Source organism: Teleopsis dalmanni, chromosome X (assembly GCF_002237135.1).
Source record: "Teleopsis dalmanni isolate 2A chromosome X, ASM223713v2, whole genome shotgun sequence".
Classification (NCBI taxonomy): domain Eukaryota; kingdom Metazoa; phylum Arthropoda; class Insecta; order Diptera; family Diopsidae; genus Teleopsis; species Teleopsis dalmanni.
Genome location: NC_051848.1, coordinates 51,075,610 through 51,098,934, shown reverse-complemented (window position 1 = coordinate 51,098,934; position 23,325 = coordinate 51,075,610). Strand labels below are relative to the sequence as shown.

General features: G+C 27.9%; 1 protein-coding gene across 1 annotated transcript; it reads right to left on the bottom strand.

Annotated features, from left to right (window-relative positions):
- Positions 1-1,039: 1,039 nt before the first annotated feature.
- Positions 1,040-19,242, bottom strand: LOC119690165 (lipase 3). Its single transcript, XM_038105162.1, has 4 exons — positions 18,950-19,242; positions 2,377-2,602; positions 1,813-2,312; positions 1,040-1,748 (listed from the first exon to the last, which is right to left on the bottom strand). The coding sequence occupies exons 1-4, from the start codon at positions 19,040-19,042 to the stop codon at positions 1,350-1,352; spliced, it is 1,218 nt and encodes a 405-aa protein (XP_037961090.1). The 5' UTR covers positions 19,043-19,242; the 3' UTR covers positions 1,040-1,349.
- Between the last annotated feature and the right edge of the window lie 4,083 nt (positions 19,243-23,325).

Genomic DNA, 23,325 nt, shown 5'->3' with positions numbered 1-23,325 from the left:
AAGCCTTGGCTACTTGTGGAATAACACGATTAGTTATCATTTCTAATTTAACAGGCACGAGTGTTAAGCTTAGCACCTCCAGTCCAACAAATTACATAAGGACTATAAAACCCTATTCATTGAAGGGGTTAGAATATTCCCGAGGTAAGGCACGCCGGTCGTTAGAGGTGACTAAAATCCCGGTGCTATGCCGGCACTTGTGTTAGAAGTGTGAATGGACGTGAGTGAGGTTTGCACTTGCGCCACTTGACCGAAGGTGTAAATCCGGCACTATGCGGGTCAGTGGCACGCAGCTTCAGCTGTGCTGACCAGTTGAAGTCGGAGTCTTAGTGGCTGTGGTTAGTACCCAAACTTACGCGGGAAGAATGTTCAGTTTACATTCGGCATGGAGTTTCCGTATTCACTGCCGAGTGCTACAACCCACATATAAACAGAGATTTTAGATAGTCATCTCATCGCAACAAGTTGGACGTTATGTCTAACACATATTTCTTCATTTAGTACCGGCGAAATTATCAAGGCAATTCCATTGTATAAACACCGTAGTGTTATGCCATCAAGGCATAGTATGCTACGTTTAATAATACAGGGACAGTATACAGACTCTAAACTAATTAAATAAAAATTCGAATAGTTGCTAAGATCACTGATGATGAGTATTTGACAATACACGAAACAGTGTTGTATGGTCAGTTAAATTTCAATAAATTAATTAAAAAATGCTTGTTGCTGTTTCTTCATTAATGTTTGAACCCTTCTAATTGAATCACTTCCTCTATTTACATATTTTTTTTAGCAAGACAACTCGTTGTATATAATTTCTTTAACAATGATGAAGTGCTACTTATAATTTCCATTAGAGCTTTATTTTTCGCAAATCCAACATGATGTCCCAAGAATGTAGAACTACTGGATCGACAAATGAAAATTAACAATTTAAATTAGTATAAGGAAGTCATGTCTGTAAAAATAAAAGTCATCGGTTTCAACAATAATTTCTATTATTCATAATTTATCATTCTAATTAATTTATATACAATTTAACACCTAAAATTAATTTATTACAAAATATATGTAAATAATTCCTTGAAGTCCGGTTCTCTTTGTAATATTGTGTGTAGAGTCGTTGTATTTATACAGTTGCCGCATTATCATTTTCCCTATGAGTATCGTTTTATCTTAAATTAAATTTGGCATAAAATTTGTGTTGTAAAGCTTCTTATATACTTGAATGTTGTTTAATGTTTTAATATATAACTAGATCACCTTCATTTATGTATATATGTATATATACATAAAGCATTTGCTTAATATAGAAATCTTAAACTAACATTTTAAGTCCATCAGTTTTAAAAATCTTGCAGATTTTCTAATTCATGTCTTCTTATCTTATCAATAATTCTATTATTTATCACTTCTTTAACGTTATTTGACCACAAAAAGTCATAGTGGTTCCAGTCTTCGTAAGGTATACGATGTAGCTCCGCACATGGTAGCAACGACGCCAAATGTTCCACGTCTCCTACGGCTGACATGTAGTCATTTTCGCTATAATAAAGATTAACACAATTCCTTATTTGATGGATTTCATAGGATGGAGGTGTTTCTTGCTGATAGTACTTCAAGTTCAATTCAGTGCCATGATCGAATTGTCGAAAATCACCAGAGTTGTGTAACTGTAGGAAATGTATAATTTGTGTTGTTGAAGCTCCGGAGGGATGAGTTAAACAAACATCTGTTAGAAGCGTCTATTTTGAAAGAAATGTATATTATCACATCATATTTCATAAGATATTTTATTAATCTACTTACATGATTCAAATGCTTCGTACCCCAACCACCAATGAAATCCAATATTCCAACGCATAAGAATTTCAGCATCGAATCTGGGGAACATACATATTCACAAACTAGTCTGGGTATTCTTGAGTTTGGCCCTATTTGTATACCGCTAAATATCCAGCTTAGAAATGAAGGATAACCCAAGAATATGCGCCCCAGCTTCGATAGCATGAAAGAGTGATTCCGCATAAAAGCAACTGGCGCCAGCAAATGTACGGTTTTGATTTTTTCATTGTAGGCTGGCTGGGAAGACATTAGCACGAAAAATGTTGTTGTGCCTTGAGAATGTGCAACAAAGTGCATAGATGTAGCATTCGATGCTATTAAAGCATAATCTATCATGGAGGCGAGATCGTAAACACCTATTTCATGCCAACTAAAATTCCAAAAGTCTGAGGAGGCTGGATCTAAATGCTTATGCTGGCGAGAATAAAAGTTACCACGGGCATTTCCCAACCAAACATCATATCCTATAATCAAAATGTTTATTAAATCTGTATTAAATAAGTAAATAATTTTTCATATGAAACCTACCTTCATCTGCAAACATAAAAGCAATTGAAGTTTCGGGACCATTAAGTATCCAGTCATCCGATGCACTGAGTATACCATGTTGTAAAAATACAACTGGTCTGCTATTATTTGTGGAATCCATCCGCTTCGGTGAGTATGGTATACGATATATGGTGAGTATATAGTGATCTGGTGTGTGGACTGTGTGCTCTTCTACTGGATAGTTGTGTGTTTCAATAATACGAGCCTGAAAAAAATGGGCAAATATAAAATATTAAATAAAATAGTTTATTAATGCTTTGTCTATAATAATAATATTAATAATACAGGTTCTCCAATTCCGGCTGGAGATTGTCACTGTCATGCTTTCATAACCAAATATTGGTTACCTCATAGCTTCCAATCTACATTAACACGCTTTATAAGCAACATAAGGAGTTATTACTGACATAGAGAGTCAGTTAGTTTAGCTAACCTAACTGTTGTGTGGTGAGCCTAAAATAAGAAACCTAAACCTAACTGTTGTTGCAATATTAGATATTGATCCAAATAGAATATGATTTTGACTTGGTTTGTGATGTATAGGTGAAATAAAAGAAAGATCGAATCCTCTTCAGTTAGCCAAGAAAAACATTATGGGTCATCCAAGCTTAAGCTTGGAACTGGATGCTGCTGTGTATCTTCCTCGATCGGTAAACACGATATACATAAGTTTTGATAGGGCAGTTTCAGTTTCATGTCGTTCTAACATCCAGTATTTCATTAGAACCGATTTTATTTTAGATATTTTAGCTGTTTCTCTGTGGTGGTGTATAAGTTAATTAAGATTGATTTGTGTAAAGTATTATCTTTTTCGTCTAATTATAATTTTTTTACATATACTAGTTTTTTTATATAAAAACTTTCATTTTAAAATATGGTATATGTAATAGGTTATATAGTCAGATATTATAATGTAATAATTTTGTAATATTGAGAACTTAATTTTTTTTTTTTTGAATAATTGTAATTCGAAGATAAGGTTATATCATTTAGTTTTTAGAAAATATATAAACTTGCTTATGTAGACAAAAGAAATTTCAAGTTCAATGCCTGCTAGTTCAATGAACCTTTCCACGTAATGGATAGTTTCAAGGTTCCAAAGTAAATATTGATAAACTATACTAATAGGACATTATCCAATGAAGAAATACAGTCTATATATATATCTGTTTTTTGTAGTTGGAGTTGTCGTTGTAGCGTCGGAGTTAATCCAACTATATATATATATATATATATATACTAGCTGACCCAGCGAACTTTGTTTCCCCTTGCAATTAATTTTCCTGGCGTTCGTTGCGTTGCTCTTGACTTTCATTAGTACGTGTGATTGTATCCTGGTTTTTTACATTTTCATTGTTTTCTGCCGATCTATTTAACCGACGGTTCTAGAGTAATTGTGAATTCCGACTCCGTCGACCAATATTTCCTCCTCGTCCACGAAGACGTGGCATTATTTTTTGTACGTTATTTATATTTTTATATATATAATTCTTTTTTTTTGTGTGTGTTCAAGTGAATTCAACGATAATTTAGATTCACAATTTGGTCCACTGGATAACGGTTTTTTAATTATTATACAGTTTTTTGGTATCCATATACATTTATATTAGACATTTAATGCAACGGCAGTTTTATGATTCATTTTAAAAATTTTAAACTTTTTAAACAAATCAAAGTAAGCATGAATAAATTTTAAATTTCTAATATAAATGTGTATGGAAGCCAAAAAATAAAAAATTAATTAAAAAGACATTATCCAGTGGGCCAAATTGTGAATCTAAACCTTCCTTGAATCCACTTGAACACCCACAAAAAATTTCATCAAAATCGGTTCAGCCGTTTAGGAGGAGTTCACTGTCAACACACGTACAGAAGAATTATATATATAAGATATACCTATATATATATATTTATTTAAATATTTGTAGAAGTTAAAAACCCTTTTTTTGGGATTTCAATCACTATATTTGCAATGTGTAATTAAATAATCTGCCACTTGCTAATTAATAGGAATTTAGTATCATCTATGTAAATACCAGATTTTATTAAACGAATTGATTTATCTAAAGTATTATGAGCAAGGACTTTCATATTACTAGTAAAAAATGATCATAATCTATTGTTTAAATCATATAATTAATTCAATTCATCTGAATTAGTGAATTTGTATAGCATAATAGATTTTATAGGCAGTTTAGTACTCTTGGAGAGTATGATAAATTGTATGATGTCACATCACAGTTGGACAAGTTGAAGCTGAGGTGTGAAATATATTGTTCCAAAATACTATATACATAGATGTACAAAACCTGCATACAATTTACTGCATTTAAAAAAGAAATTTTAAAATAAAAGTTTTAAAGTTTCAAAAAGTAAATAATATCAACATATAGTATATTACAAAAATATATCAATGTTCAGAATAGCTGACTCTACTAAAGTCCATCCGTCTACTGAAATCAGCGTTTTCGGGAAACAATGCTCAAGAAATAATTAAATAATTAAGAATATAGGTGTATTATATTCTAACTTCTGGTATTATAATATCTCTAATTAATAGGGGTGCGTGCCTACAAAAAAAAAACAAATAGTTTATTAATAGATAAAATAAATATTTTGTTTACATCCATTGTGATAATACAAGATCTTGATAGATATATGAGATCTGTAAAAATTAATTCAACAATATTTGATATATGTAAGTTTACCATATTTCATCTCATAATATTACAATATAATATGTGAGCTATGAATGCACCAAATTTGCTCCAATTTGTAGTATTTCGACTTCAACTTCAAATCATACACATAAGTAATTTTTTATTTCCCCAAAATTTATGTTTGTCTGTCAATCCATTATAATGGTTCGACTATTGTATATAAATTTATTAGGTTTTCTACAGAAATTTTTAAGCAGTACGAGACTTTAGTTGTTAGGCTCGGTGTTAGTTGTGTTCTTTTCGTGTTTTGTCTGATGATTTTCTTAATAATAGATGTATTCTTCTGATGTGAATGCTCCAATAGAACAACTTCTGGTTGCTTAAGAATAACTTAGAGCATTCATGTTAAAAGTATATACCTAATATATCTAATATTTTACAATAACAATGATGTTGTTTTATATGCTATAAAATTTTGTTTGTATGTATAAAATTCATTTAAATGGATAATATAAAATACTAAATTTTCAATTGCAAATGGATTAGTGAAAATCAACAAGAAAGTTCTAATTTTACTTAATGAGAACATTTTCTAATTCAATTATTTTAGTAAATGTTGCAGAGGAGGATGTTTTCAATATTTTTTTTTTAAATTGTAATTTTGAATGTTTTAAGAAACCACTTGGAACACTTAAACTGGGCATATCGTTGACATCATGCAAAATGGTACTAAGTTCTTCCTGTGCCAACATTTGTAAAAAAAGATGGGAAGACTTTACGATTTGCAGACATCTGTATAGAATTTGGCCATACACCAATAAAAGAAAAACAAACTCTCTCATTGAGATGCCTCATAGAGATATCAGTCTTGCAGTAGATTTACTTATAAGTCATTGTATTCTAGGTAACCATGCTAGGCGACTAAATATCCCTTTCAACTATACCTGTTGAAAGGTGATTGGTGGTGAGGACGATGAAAGTGTCTCACACCTGCTTTGTTTCTGTCCGGCACATGCGAGGCGCCGCCTGAATACTTTAGGGACTTTAAGACCTCCCTTTGGATAGCATCATAAGCTTTGTCAAAGGTTCTAGTTGGTTTAAAACCTTGGGTTTTCAATAATACGATAGCACAATGAATCTATAGGCCTAAGTGGATATCCTTAGGATCGTCAGTATAACCTAACCTAACCTAATTGAAGGGCAGTTAATATTATGACGATAGTAATTATTTAACTTTATAGGAACTATGTATTACATTTTGTTAGAGAAATTTTGAAAAGTAGTGAACTACAACAACAAAAACTCTTTTTATATTATTTCAATTAATTGAATTTTTGACTGACCACACAGCTGTTTCGAGTATTGTCAAATACTTATCAGCAGTGATCTTAGCACTATTAATTATATTTAATTATTCATAAATATATTTTTTATGAAACTGCAAGTACTAAGGATTTAACTCGTGCGCTGCCAAATTTGAAGCTCAGAGTCAGTGTTCATTAACCAACTGATCCAAAGTCGTACTCGACTTGTATGTTGGAGCTGAAAGTTTTTTTTGTTAATTTGCTGTAAAAGTTCATTAACAAATTCACTTGCTATTTTGTTATTTTATTATTTTAGAACGAAATTTAAAACCAGCTGTGAAATATTTTTTTTTTGTAAAAGTAGGAAATAATTTTGTTGGAAATTTAAGTACTAATCATTGAATTTATTATTTATATTTTTTAACTGTAATCTCCATTGAATGTAATTAAAGCAAAAAAAGGAAATATTATTTATTTTTTGAAAAAAGCAAATCCTATTAAATATTAAATTACTAATAAGTATGCACGTCATTATCAACCCTCAATCATTTTAATAGAAAAGTGAAAAAAAACTAAAAAAAAAATAAATTGATGATAAAGAAAAACTAATGAAAATTTAAATAAACAGATTAAGAGGTCTAACGTTTAGAGTAGTTAAGAGAATGGATGGGTAGCGCTATTGACCATGTCAATAAATCATTTATAAAACAATGATTATAATAAAACTAAGTGGGCACGTACGTACTTACATACTTACAAACAAAATATATAAATCATGCAGTCTGTATGCAGTATGCATTGCGAAAACACAAGTATGTATGTAATAACCTGTATTTATTAATGATTTTACCTGAATATTATTAGACATTATAATTAAACAAAAAAAAAAACAAAAATTACAATACAGATAATTCATTTAATTACAATAAAAAAGCAATTGCATGCCCGTATAGCCACCTTATCCACCTTTTCCACCTCTGCAAAAACAAAAACAAAAACAAAATAAAATGCAAAAGTACCCACATAAATGGAGAAAAAAAAAACAAAATAAAATACATACATTGCGACACATACGTAAAAGTATTAAAGTTCAGTGTAAAGCTTTTTTGTGTTATTAATAAATTAACAAAAAAAAAAAAAACAAAAAAAAAACAAAAAAAAAAAAAAAAAAAAAAACAAACAAAAAGTAAGAAATTAAATACATGATTAATAGCCAACAACAATAATGTTTAGACATCCAATAATAAAATTATAAATATTGGGAAAAAATTTTTTGGTGGCAAAGTCCAAAATTATACGTCCACACTTTTGCAATTATAAGTTTGCCTGCTATCGCGCTGTTAAAGTTAAGATAAAGCTTTTAACGCGATCAGTAGATATATATATATATATACTTGCCAGTATATAGTTGTTTATATTTAGCGATTTTTGTGTATTCACATAAATATTAAGTTCTCAATGAGTTCTTAGCCAAGTTTATGACTATGATATATGTATATTTATTATAATAATTTTTCTCAGTGTATTTCTATAATTTCTTTCTAAAATTCTTTGACAAAAGTGTAAGTTAGGTTTTGACTTTGTCGATACATAAATATTTTTCTCATAAAAACTTATTTATAAAGAGAGTTTTTCTCTAACAAGGGTCTTTCATTATAGAAATATGACTTCTTCTAATCGCAATATGATCTCATATACAAGATCCATTCCAAAGGATTTGCAGTGAATTCATCTATTGACAACTGCATAAGAGTTCTTTCACAATTGTATGTAAGGTGATAATATGTTTGTAATATCAGCACAAAAATGAGCATTAACATAAACATATTTTTTTATTATAATTTGATAATAGAAAAGAGTGGTCAGGATTTTCGATCGTATCGTCTACACATAAGGAAGATCCTTCACTGAGGTACTGTGAAAATTTTATGACCACATAATTGTGGCTACGTTGGCGATATGTTTGTACTATCATTATTATTATTTTATTATTGTATTATATTATATATTTTTATTATAACTTAATTATAGAAAAGAATGGTCAGAATTTCTTCAGAAGCCTCCTCTATGTAGTGCAAAATTTAAATCTAATATAGCTAACATACAGATAATAGAAAATGTAAAATCTCTCTCTCTCAGCGTTCTATATAGAAAACTTAATGCTTTTAATTACTTATTTTTAAATTAGTAACTTAAGTTTTAAAGCTAACTTTGGTGTCCATTAGAAAAATATATAATATGAGTGCCAACCGATTTTCTAATATATGTTTATTTAGACTGCATTAACATAAGCATAGAGTATATGATAGATTTCCTTAGTTCTATATATATATAAATAGTTTTAAAAAATTGTTATGTCTAATCTACTTAACATGTACAACAAGTGTTTAGAAAAGTGTAGCAGATCACACAAATATATATTGAGAGGTTCTCTATGAACCATCTAATAAAGAGATTAAAAAAATTTATGTAAAAATCAGCATTTTTAAAGATTTTGAATGATTCTTAGCATATAAAGATATCGCCACACAAATACAACTAATAGTATAATAGACGTCGCTATTAAATACAACTGTTTAGTAGCCACAAGTAGCTAGAAATATACTTAATTTTATAAACCATTATTTAAAGGCTACATTCTTAAAAATGTAGCAAAAAATTGTATTTAAACATAAAGTTAAATATACCTCCAAAAGTTCTATTAATCAAGTTATAAATGCGTTACTTTCTTTAATTAATGCATAGCATAATTTGATATTCACTAAGCTGCAGATTGGTGATTGAACGCAGCACTTTTAACTGCTGTCGTTAAATTGTGTTACTATTTGTATTACATACAGTACTTCACATTGCAGCTCCATAAAGTCATATAAGGTAAATTATTCGGTGTTAGTATTTTATTTTCTTTCCAGTCACATTCTCTCCAGGTTTGATCTAGATCAGGACAAGGTTACTGGGTCAAGAACTACTCTCCCCTTCTGCCATCAGGATGTTCTCAAAGGTTGACATTCTGGCGTGAATATTTAAATTTGATAATTAATTTCATGAATACCAACAGTATCCAATTAATCGGTTATTACAGCAATGTTTTTCCAATTAAACTAATATATTACTATATCCATAAAGGCCTGTATGCGAGATTGAAAGTTTTAAACAAATTAAGCTTTCAAATGCTCAAAATGTCAATACAAATTTTTTTCTAATAATTTTATTATATCTTCATTTCATGTTAATTCTATGTTTATTCTATGTTTATTCTATGTTTATTCTATGTTTATTGTATCTTTATTCTATGCTTATTTTATCTTTATTGTATCTTTTTTAATTACATATGTACTTCATTGCATGATTATTATGAGAAGAGTCTAAAGAATCATGTTTACTTTGTGGACTACTAAATTACATACTATGTATTCGTTCTTCTCTGCGATAAGTGACAGTTAAATATAATAATAATATATTATTTTCAATAGCCAGTTGGTAAGTTGAAGAGATTTCATAAGTTGTATCTAACAAATAGACTTGTTTGAATTAAACATAATGAAGTAGTTGATCTTGTTGAAGACTAATTAAAGCTGTTATTATAATGTTTTATTCTTATACGTCATTTATGGCTCTAAAGATGGAAACAATGTAAAACAGAACATATATTGTTTTTAATCGTTAAGCTTATATAGCAGATATATGATATAATCGAATGATTTCCAAGAATTGCTGAAGTCATTTGCACAAAAAAGATAACGTTAGCACTTTTAATTGGTTAAGTCAAAAATTAAGATACACGTATGTATAGAAACAGTCAGACATGCAGGTGCGGACAGGTCTAGTTCAAATTAATTGAAGAAATTTGATATACATATGTATATAATATATGGTCACTGATAAGTGCAAAAACAAAAACAAAAAATGACAAGTAAATATATCTTGACTGTGGGATTGGGATTTCTTGAAGTCTTCAATAAAACTAATATTTTCGCACTATTATGAAACTCTTAATATTATGGACTTATATTTTGTTATAACCCATAGGGGTATATTTAATTTCAATATATTTTTTAATTCAGCTATAGGTCCCTTTTTTTGTTAAATAATTCAACGTTTAATTTTTTTTATAATACTTTATATTTTGACTCTCCTTGAGAGTCATCATTAGGATTACGATCTAACGTAAATTAATATTACTAAAACTATATCCGAGTCATCCTCTTTATTCTATCGTGCAATATAGACGATGAACTTATTGTGCGATCAAAATAAAGTATAGAACTTTCTCATTTAATTAATGTGTCAGTTAGATCGTTTTTTGTGTGATAAGTCGGGGTGTTTTTTAACGATTCACTCATATTACTGAGACTGCAAGACAACATGCAATATACTTTTTCTATATGTAATCCTTGATTGTGCGAACTAAGTTGAAGCAGGCGTCAGCACTCTGAAAACTATATACGGGCATGTAATGAATGTTTGACAATATCCGAAATAGTTAAAAAATTTTTTTTAGATTTAAATATTTCCTTACTTTTAGCCCATTTTCTATTTGAAATAGATTTTTTGTCAAAGCACATACAATTTTTGATTAGAATGCTAATATGGTTTTATGTTAGAGTAAATGTTCCATTGTCCGCTGGTTTCAATTATAGGGTTCAATGAAGTTCTTGAGCACGACAAGGTGTTTACCCTTATAGAGAGTTCATAAACAAGGAAAATTTTGCAGTTCAAGTATGTTATAGAACTTAATAGATCTTTTTTGTCGAATGTCAGGTGTTCAATGCAGTTCGAAAGAGGTGGTAGTTTTATTGAGCTGCTCGGTACAATTTATTATTTTGTGCCAGTCTGCCTAACAAACCAAAAAGAAAGCTCATTTATTTTGATTCGGAGACGTCACCTTTAATAAAACAATATAAAATAATTTAATATTGTTTGATTGTGGAAAATATTGAAGAATATAAAAGAGCGGGCTTAAGAGTGTATGAAAAGTAATGCTTGATTACTATTTTGCTGCAATCTCCTATATAATCTTTGTACTTAAATTTTAAAGAAAAGCTGCTGCGTAGGAGTGCTGAAATTCATAAACACGCGAATTAAAATTATAATCGCACAAATTCTTCCCGATAATCTTACTGATGACGACCTTGCAAGCAGCGAAATTTAGCACGTATAAAGCAATTGTATATGTAAATACTAGCATTAGTTTTATATACTCTAGTATGTATTGTTCTGGAAAGCGATTTCAGTTCAACTAAAATTATGCGCATATGTAACATATAAAAGAGAAGACTTTGAGACCAAAGCAGCTACTGATTATACTAGTTATCAATAAACTTGAACCAAACCGATTATTATATATGTGGGGTTTTTTATTTCGTTTTTAGATTGCAAATTGTTAATGAAATGTTGGTTATATTATTGTTTTATTGAGATCTTTATAGAGATCTTTTTTATAAATTATCTTGAATTATTTCTAGAATAAAGTAAGCCGTAGCATAATTTGGAACCCTAAAGATTTGAATAATTTTTGTTAAAATTTGAAATTGTCTTTTAAAAAATTATATTAGAACTAGATTTTAGAAGAAGTATTTAAGCACAGTCAAAGGGATATTGAAAAAACTATTATGTATATGTATCTCATTAATATTATGTTCAGATACATCTTAATTTTGCAAAAATCTTGATTTCATCTTCGTTTCAGCGAAATTAAAAAACTTCAAACTCTGGGCATGTACTTCTGCTACCGATATACTGTAAATGTATCAATCAAAAATATTAAAAAATTACAGATCTTCCGCACTCTTGTCAACTCTAATCATATGTCTTTATGCTGTATAGGATAATCTATATCAGGTATTATTATGATGCCTGCTCATTTATTTTCAATATTCGTTCATGGACTTAGAAAAATACCAATATTCGTTGTCAAATCAGGGCACCCAGGTAAACTAGAATTTATCATGATTTTTAGGAATATGTAAAAGAAATTCGCACAGTAATATAGAGACTTTAGAGATTTTCATATATTACTTATAGCTCTGAGTAAGTTTGGATGTTGTACTGGTTTTCTAATTTATGGGTTTATGTATGATAATTTCAAGTTTTTCTTTAAAATTTGTTAATATATAGAATTTAATACTACGGTTCCAAAAGAAACCGTTTTCCGTAAAAACATGGTTTTATAACAGTTGCCATCATATACAAGCTACAAACCTTTATAAATAGATGCTTGAGACAAATTTTAGGAACTTGGTAGAACGATCAGCAACAAACAACTGTAACACTAACTATAACTATAGCAGAACAAATGTCAATTGATAAACAAATCATAAAAAGAAAGTAGTAAAGAAAGAAAGTAATTGAAAATCTCTTGTGATTAGACAAAGTTCTTCAATTTATATTTTTGAAAATGTCAATAATAAATAATAAATAAACAATTAGTTTTATATTAAAATTATGTTATTATAATTCAAGTTGGCATATATACCAAATGATTTAATCATGGCAAGATTGAATCAGAATGTGACGAGAAATCTCATTACGTTCTAGAGAGACTATATTTTTTTATATTAGACATAACTATATTGTCAATGATGTACTAAAGATATTTCGTTATATAATTAATTAATAGCTTAATCCTTTTTGTTGAAGATTGTTATATTAACAAATAACTAGTTTGATAGCTATGTCAATTGTATTTCTAGTGGTAATGTTTTTCGATTGTAAAATAATTAATAAAAGTCCTGATCATACTCTATATCACCGCTATATCAACTGTATTACTAGTGATAATGTTTTTTGATTATAAAATAATTAATCAAAGTCCTGATCATACTCTCTATATCAACTGTATTATCAGTGGTAATATTTTTCGATTCAGCTCGTTCTATACTTAGAGTCAGATATACAATACATAAAGGTTTTTTTCCCTAAGTATTTGTTTAGCTGGTCTTTTAGTTCTAACTAGAGAGGGTATATTTATAATAGATTTACTTTTATAATATAAGTTGAACTGGGGCTTTCTTCTAGGTGATTAAAGCTCTTTTTTACTTTAATTTTGGGTCTTGAGCAGCAAAAGTTATACTGAATTTCGTTATTTTAAATATGTTTAAATTTAATTAAAATAATTTTAATGTAATGTAATATATGTGTATTATTTAATAATATTAAATTATATAAAATTATTTAAATTGTTAAATTATTCAATAGGTCGAATTCAAACTTATCAAGTGTGTCTTAACATTGGCAAAGTATAAAGTTCAAGTTTTTCTAAGTTTAGATTGCTCGTTAATAAAGCTGCGAAACCCCTTAGAAAAGCCGTTCCGTAGTATATTTACAATGCGATGATTAGTATAGAGCCACGATGTTGTTATTTAAATTAGCGTATATCATTTACATATCATAGTTCAGTGTACTAAAAATATTTATTAAATATTCGCTTGAGGTTGTTGGCATATAAACACTAAATACCACGATTGTGCGAAGGGGTGTGTATGAGAAGTCCGTCCGATCAGTTTGTGTATACGTATGTACTAATACGCGTGCTTGTTTTATGTTGAGTATAAAGTCTTCGAGCTTCTAGCTTCTAGCTTCTAGATTTAATTGCAAGTCACAAGTGGTTATAATTTTAAACTTTAGCTCGTGTGACGTCTGCTTACTATATACTATGTACCGTCGAATATAATTAATCAGACATGTACTTTGTTAGTAGGCATGCGAACATAGGTTGTCAGAGAGCTTTATATTATCTCACACAATATAGGAAATGATTTTATGGTATCGAAAATTGTGGTTCGATATTTTAGTTCTTCGAATTTATTTAATTTGCTTATCAATTGAATACAAACTTTATTCAATTAATAAAAATAAAAACAAAAATTTTGATAATTTTCCCACACGCAATCAGCTTTTAAATAAATATTTTTATTTTTCTTTGTATATACATAAATTTTTTTTTTTGTATATATATTTTTTTTTTCTATGTACATGAGTAATTCCTTAGTTTTGAAGAAAGTTCAATAATAAAAAGCTTAAGTTATTTCATATTTTATTCAAGGTCATTCCATATTTGACGTTTACCCAACAAAATAAAATGAAAAAAAAAAATTAATTGATTTAAATTTTAATTTGTTGAATTTTACATATAAATTAAATTAACAAAAAAAAAAAAAGATTTATAAGATTCGTTTTTCGAAATCATTAATATTCGAAATTTTGTGAATGGAGTAGGCGCAAAGGGGAATAACTTTATGAATTTTGAATGAAGATTTTGGGTACCAAAGAGCGTATGTGTTTTAACAGGTTTCAAAGCTTACAGTCTTGTAAGAATGAATTTATAGGTAAGTCTTTATTAAAATTTATTTGAATTACACATACATTTTTTAAAAATTAAACTGAGTTCATTGCTTAATATAATTTATTCACACCCAGTGTAAATAAATTGTACTTATTTTCACTGGGTGGCCCAATTGAACTGCAACTTTCCAGAACTTTGTATATTTTTAATATACTCATTATTTGAATTAGTCAAAAAAAAATTAATTTTTTTATTTATTTCGAATTGATTTTTTATTTATTTCGAATTGATTTCGAATTTATTTCGAATTGATTTCGAATTGATTTCGAATTGATTTTGAATTGATTTCTAATATATGACATATTTTCAACGCGAATTATGACTATAAAGCGGCGGCCAAGTAATTCTAATACTACACAAATGGGAATTTATTTGAATTGAACATATATTTTATAAAAATGAACTGAGTTAATTGCTTAATGATTCGTTAACATCTAGGGAATATAGTTGTACATATTTTCACAGGGTGACCCAATTGAACTGCAACTTTCCAGAACTTTGTATATTTTTAATATACTTATTATTTGAATTAGTCAGGAAAAAATAAATCTTTTTTTATATGTTTTGAATTTATTTCGTATTGATTTGGAATTTATTCTGAATTTATTTCGAATTGATTTTGAATTGATTTAGAATTGATTTAGAATTGATTTCAAATTGATTTCGAATTGAATTCTAATATATGATATGTTTTAACGTGAATTATGACTATAAAGCGGTCAACAAGTAATTCTAATACTACACAAATGTGAGCTTGAAAAATTTTTATTAATTCATAGAAAAACGGCCCATTAAAACAATTCAGATTTCTTTCAATTGAAACTTTAACTTCTATTTTTGCTGGGTGGATGAAAAGAGAATCTGATTTTTTTTTTGTTATAACTTGCGTTGATTTAAAATATAAACTATTTGTTTATACCATAGTAAGGTGTTTAAGAATTCTAGCTAAATATGGTTGACTGTTCGAATATAGCACTATTATATATAGTATAGTGTTTCAATTTTATCACGAACAGATTTTCAATAAAACATATGAGACACAAATATAAAATATGAACATATTGTTGCCACCAATTGAAAAGTGTTAGCAGTTTAAAATGAATAACAGTTCAATTGGGTCACTCTATATATATAAATAATATATAAATGTATAAATAATTATGGTCAAGAGAAAGAATGAAATTGCCCGGTTCATTCTAACCATATGTTACCACTTCTGTCCAGGTATTGTCATTGAACAATGTACTGAGGGCATGGCTTTGTAACCATTCTATGGTTATGAGCCCGTAGCAGTGATAAAACTCCAGAACCTGGAGTTTTCAGAACAAAGAAAAAGTGAAAAAGTATACAGAATGGTCGGACGAGAAGTTTCGAAAACTTTTCTGATTAAAAAAATTATAATAAAAAGAATTATGACGATTGTTATTGTTTTAGTTACTTTAATGTGTTTAGAAGTTTTTAAATATATTCTTTTGACAAAATAGATATATCATGAAAATATAGCTTAACAAAGAACAAAGAGAAATTGTTAATAGTATTAAGTAGGATATTATATATACTTTAATAAGGTGAAAGCTGTCTACAAAGTATATCACGATCTAAGTGAAAAAAAGTTTGTTGGATAAATTGTGACTACACGTAACAAAAAAGGAGTACGTGGGTAACCAAAATGAGTAATTTTTGTTTTAAAATTTTTTTAGTTTTAGTCAAAGAACAACAATATTTATGCTTTATTCCTTTTTTCTAAATTTTGAAGAGTTTTGCTAAAATAAAAGTATCAGAATAATATTCATACTATAGTAAATTCTATAGTATGATATTTCAAATGAAATATCGATTAAATAAGCTGAAAATTGCTCATATTTCAAGTGTAAACTATTCAGATTTCAGGAGAAATCTGTTTACATTGCAGATGAAATCTGGTTTTTTCGTATTAGAAATAAAAACCCTAGCTTACATAGTATACTAATAACACACTGGTACTATCAAAATCAAAACATTGCATCATATACTGGCCTATTCTAATTTTATATACTAATTGAAACATATTTCGCTTAAATTATTGTCAATATTTCGAAATGAACTAAGTATTTAGATAGACAAATGAGTTGTCTCTACATATCCAAGGAAATCTAAAAATTTTGTGATATTAGCAACATGGAAGCTATTAAATTTTGCGGTCCAAATAGATTAGAATTAAAATTGAACAATGGTTTTTAACTGAATATACTCTTGCTAACTATTTTATTTTACATTGGTTTTTATATATATATAGGCTATAGGTTCCTTTTTTTTGTTGAATATTTCAACATTTAATATTTTTTATTATACGATTAAAACTATATCTGCGTCATCGTCTTTATTCTATCGTCTATATTTATTTTATAAATAGGGCTAAAGAAAATCTCAGGAAATTATAGAAGTGAAAAATGTGCAATCGCTAGGTTATTGAGTCAATATTAAAAACTAAAATTATTCCTTACAATTTGTTCGATATAAATAATATAGGTCGTTTATTCGATTTTAATTTTAATGAACTAAAACCTAATCAACTTGATTAATTAATGAAACTACAATCATCTATATGATATTAGATTATCACTACTAATCTTAAGTTCTGTTTAGTATACAACTACCATCTATGTAATATCAGGTTATTTTTACTAGAAATATAATGTTCTATTAGGTTGTTCGGGAAGTAATTTAGTTTTTTTTGTGGAAATAAAAGATAATTTTCGTACAATAAAGAAATACTTTATTAAATTATATATTGGCCGTTCTGGTCCAACACCTTTTGCCATCTTTCTGGTAGTAGCATAATTCCACGCTCATAAAATTTTTGGTCTTTGCTGGCAAAAAAGTAATTACAATTACATTCTCTGTCGGGAAAAAACGAAATTACTTTCCGAACAATCTAATATATTCGTATTCTAATGTTCGATATTAGTATTTTAATATATTATATATTAGTATTCTAATATCATATATTAGTATTCTAATATGATATATTAGTATTCTAATATTTAATTCATATAAGTATATAACTACCGCATATTATATTTTAATATTCTAATATCATATCGAAGTATACTTATATCACATATTAGATAACTGGTGCAAGTACAAATAAAGAATAATACAAGTATTATTAACAATAGTTATATATGTATTGATTGAAGGTAGCTTACTTCACAGGACGATTATGGACTGCATGTGATATATTAAAAATTGTTTTCAAAAAAATATTGATATGCGATAAATAAACAAAACTAAATTTGAAAAAAAAAATTATTAAAATTAATGAAAAAAAAAAATGAATATTTTAAACAACCCTGTACTGTATATTTACGAAAACATTTATATATATAAACATGTCGTGAATTCAATTAAAGGATATTTAATAGAGTAAAATTAAGTATGTGACTTAAATTATTTAACTGAAGTATTTTTGAGGTATCACCGGCATTTGTCAAGGGGTTTTTTCGAGATAATTTTTTCGTTACGATTTTTCTAGACTATTCTATCCATTATACAATATCTTAGTATAAAGTGAAAATATTAAAAAAGAATGTTTCCACTTCCGAAACTATTTTCTTCGTTTTAGGACTAAGGAATTATTTACTAAATTCATACTCATTGTAGACTAAAATTCCGTAGAGATATTAATATCAGAAAAAGTTGAAAATATCCACTTATTTAATACTATGTTCGGAAAATAAATAAATAATAATGTTTCTAGTATAGCTAAAGTTTAGTGCGGGGCAGAGATAAGCCCCCCAGCCACAATAGAGTTGAAGTGTGCAAAAGGACTAACTCAAATCGCAACAACAACAACATATGGCTAAATTTTCTTAATTTCGTAAAAATGAAATTAAGTTAATTTCGAAAGTGTTCATAGTGCCTTAAATTAAGGAAATCATATGTTTTCGAATATTTTAACATTCGATTTAACACATCGAATGTTAAAAATTACATGCTCCAAACACCATTTGTATTTGGGAAATTTTAAAAGTTGATTATTATAACTATAAAGGATTGCATTCAGTAATTTTGTTAGCTTTGGTGGATTTCAGCTATGTGAATTATTATTTTTCACTCTATTTTAAATAAATAACAGTTACAGTTCTTTCTCTATATTCAAATTTTCTTTATAGTTTGTTTTTTCACATACTATATACTTAAAAATATATGTTTTAAGATCTTATTTTATAAGATTTTATTTTATAGTATTTTAGAAAACTCACTGTGATATCGGCTTGTATCCTTTGCATGCCCATAAACAATAGAGTGAATGTCCAGAAAACTGCCAAAGGGCGAATGTTAAAGAGTCTTGCCATTTCGAGAACACTGATGATGCTGCCACTTGTCAAATCGTGTATATAACATTCACTTAAACACACTTATTGTATTTGTATTTCTTAATTAAATTAATTAAATGTTAATTTATATTTTTAAAATTTTTGCCCTTAAAGAGTAAGGGCGTACAGTTTAATTTTGTGTTAAACCTAATATTGTTTTTGTATTTATTTCTGTTATATTCAGTTACGTTGGTATGTTTCTATAAAAATATAATAATAATTTTTTTTTTTTGTTTTTTGATTTTGAAGTGTCAAAAGAATTGACATTTAATGCAAAAGGTTCTTTAATTATTTCGTAAATTGTTTTTTTCTTTTAAAACAATTTTTTTATATTTCAAAATAAACAAATACTTTTGTATGTTAAAATAAAAATCTAGTGCTTCAGCTTAGTGTGCCTAACGCGTCCACGCAGCTGACCTACTTTAGCTGGACTGAGGTTTGAATATCAGAGCAATGCAAATACTGTTATGATTGCTGTAAAGGGGTTCGCTTTGTTGATCAATATTATATTTCATTTTTTTCACTTGTTGTTGTGATTTTATTTAATTGCTGTTGTTGTTGTGCTGTTGAGTTATTTTATTGAATCATATATACATATGTATGTGCACTACATTAAATACATGTATTAATTTCGCATTTCTTTAACAGAGACTAAGTTTTTGTTGTTGTTTTTGTTTTTGTTTTTTGCTTGCTATTTTTTTTAATTTTGTTTTTGTGCTGACTGTTGTTGCTGCACAAAATTATTTGAATTCATTTCGGAGGTTTTCGTTAGTTTTCGTTAGTTTTCGGCTAATGTTATTATGACTGTTGTTTATATTTTGTTTTAGTTGTAATGCTTAAACTAGCGTTACTTAACTGCTTAACTGATATGCGATTAGCTTCACTTACACTTGTTGTTCGTCTTGTTCGTGTTGCTGTTGTTGTTGTTGCTGTTATTATTGTTGTTGCTGTTATTATTGTTATTTCTGTTAAATTATAATTGTTGTTGCTCATTGCAGTAATTGACGTGCATTGCTTTTGTTTTCATTGCAAAAATTTTTTTAGCAATCAGCTGTGAGCGCACATGTGCTGTTAAACGTTTGTACACATTATTTGCCTTACACATTAAAACCGCTTTACATTCTGTTATTGTTGCTATTCATTGAATCATTCATTTATTCACGCGGGCTTTTTGTGTTTGATTTAAAAAAGTAAAAAAGAAGAAAAAACTATTTCAACATTTATTTAAAATTAAATTAAAAATTATAGTTTTTAAATGCAATCTAAAGTTGCACATAATGTTTTTTTTTTTCAAATTTTTTTAATTCGTATAATTATTTTTGTTTATTTTTGTCTTAACAAAAAAAAAACTACTAAATGATTAATAACTTATTTGTTGCGGTATTAGCATTGTTTAATTATTATTATTTTTTTTTTCATTTTTCGAAATGTGTTAATTTATAAACATTTTAAACTTTTACTCTTGCGGAACCGGCAAAATTTGTTCCATAAATAAATAAGCTAAATATAATTTTAGTTTTATTTTATATTTTAAAAAACATTTTTCGTTTTTTGTTTTTCAAATTTTAGCAAACTTTTTAAAATTATTTAAAATTTTTTCAAATAATATATTGAAGCGCATATATTTTTCATTTCAACACATTTCTTTCGCGACAAGTTTCAAATGCTGAACTATTTGGCGGCGTTGTTTAAGCGCAAATAGTCAAACAAAAACTAGCTTTGCTAAATGCTGTACGAGCTTTCGCATACCTGTTGCTGTGCTTTCGCCACTCACACTTTTCATACATATATATATGTGTGTGTGTGTATGTGTATGTGTAAAATCTTAAGTAAACTGTGTACAGCAGTTAAACGCAATTGTGTAGCGACTCAAATAAAACAAGAAAGCAAGAACAACAACAACATTGCTTATGGCAATGCAACAACAATTTAAGACAAGTTTATTTTTGTATTGTGATCATATCACGACTGTTGTTGTTGTTGCTGTTGCTGTTGCTGTTTGAGCTCAGTTTTGCTACCAAATTTGATGCTAAATAATGATTTAATGAACTTTTTAAATGATGGATAATTTAAATTGCTAACACTACAAACAACTTCAGAGCGAAGAAAGTGATATACTTGTCTATCACGCATTCAAAAACAAGAAAAAAAAAATAGCGTTTATTGCAAAGGCTGATGAGCTTCAAAAACATTTGATGATCATCAACTATACTTAGTTATCTATCAAGATTTGGCACTAAATAGTTTTTAAATGGGGTACGGCAGGTGTTGGTAACATAGTTATCTTGATGAAGAGGTCCCATGACAACAAGTGGTATCAGAATATGTCCATTACAGGTGTTAACTATGGCAAGCTATATTCTGATAATGCACTGGTGTTGATAGAAAAAAGGCCTGTTTTATGATGAAATCAAATGTAGTGTGACCGGTAAAGGTCATTAAGTTTTCTTAATGAAAAGGTTCCATGGTGAGTAGTCGTATCACAATGGATCTGTAGCATTTAAATAAATTAATCAATTGAACTGATTGCCACAGACTTAACCTAACTGAACCTACTAAGAAAAAGAGGAATGTAGTGGTATCACAATGGACCTATAGGTTCTAAGAGAATTGATTAATTGGACTAACTGTTATAGCCTTAACCTTATTAATCTATTTTAAGAAAAAATTAGAGGAATCTATTAATGGTCACATTTGCTTATTATTAATGAGTTATCATTTATAAGAAGCAAATATATTTTCGTGGTTAATTCTAGATATTTTAATGAGATTCTTAAAAATATATAAGAAGTGTTATAAATAGGTTCTTCTTATAATTTTTTTTGCTTAAGTGATTTCACCTAATATAGCAACTTCAGTGTCAAACTATTTGATCGTTAACCGGGATATCATTCATGATAATGAACAAAATTTTTTGATAATTTTTAAATTCAAAATCGTTTTTCTTTCACAAATAAGTTCTTTTGAACTCCTAGAAGAAGCATAGGTCCACTTTCCTTTCATAGGCAAATGCAATTTTCCTATTTTCCTAAAAGTAAGACTCGCATGGTGTTAAATCATTTGAATACTAGGGGCGGTTTAAATTGTCGATAGAGGTAAATACCAATAAATGGACACCCTGTAAATGCGTATCTTCAAAAAATTTTGTTTACTTTCGAACAAATCTTTTATAAGTTGGTCTTTTTTATACTATTACAGTAAATATTTTGAGTTTTTCTTAGATATTTATTGAAACTATATGAAGCTAAATTAAGATAGAGAGATGATCAATAGAGCGTTTCCATTTAAAGTAGAGCACTACGGATTTTAGATTTTTTGCAACCGTAGCCGTATAGGTATGGATAAGTTTGTAAAAGAAAAGTGCAATATATATAAACAGAAGTCAATATAGTGTGTTTTAATTATGATAGTAAAGCAATAATAAGTGAATACGTAATACATATATTTGTATTAGTGTTTTTTATTAACTACATAAAAATTAATATTAAAAATTGAATTTTAAGTAATTAATTAATATTAATTTAATATATCAATAATAGTCACACATGTAAAATTATTTTTAGTAATAAAAGGGGAAGAAACTGTCGCATTGTTTGGAATAGATATGAACAGTTTTTGCAGGAGTAGTCGAAGAATAATTATGTTAGTTTACGCAGAGATGGGGAGCATAATGTCTAGTCATTATAGATATGCGTTGATATAAACATTTATAAATAATTAGATAATTAATTGATTTGTCTATTTCAGGAAGGCAGAGAGGGAAGAACTTCATCAAAAAGATTTTTAAATCAGAACACCAAGTAGAAGAAAGTCCAAGTATGTTATGTATACTATAAATATTTAGTATATTATTAATTATATATATTATATTATTATTTAATAATGAATTTAAATATTTCTTTGTATAATTGGCATGCCATACTAATTCTGTTCAAAATTCTAAAAATTTTCATACTAAACTAAACGAATATAAAAATTTGTTAAGCAACTTTTGTGAGTCGAAAAAGATAAATTATATGTTAAAGAGTTTTTTGTTGTATTTAAATAATGAAAAATGCTATATTAATATATATATTTTGTGTATAATATTGTGTATATATTTATGAAGTCTCGAAGAAATTTTTTAATAGTTGATATTGTATTAGTTTCAATAAAAATAATTTAAAAGTTATGTAGCAAATGTCAGAATTAATCCACCTTCGATAGTGTAAACAATCAAGAATGAAAAAATAAGTTTCCTTAAATCCGTAGTGTGCACGTTA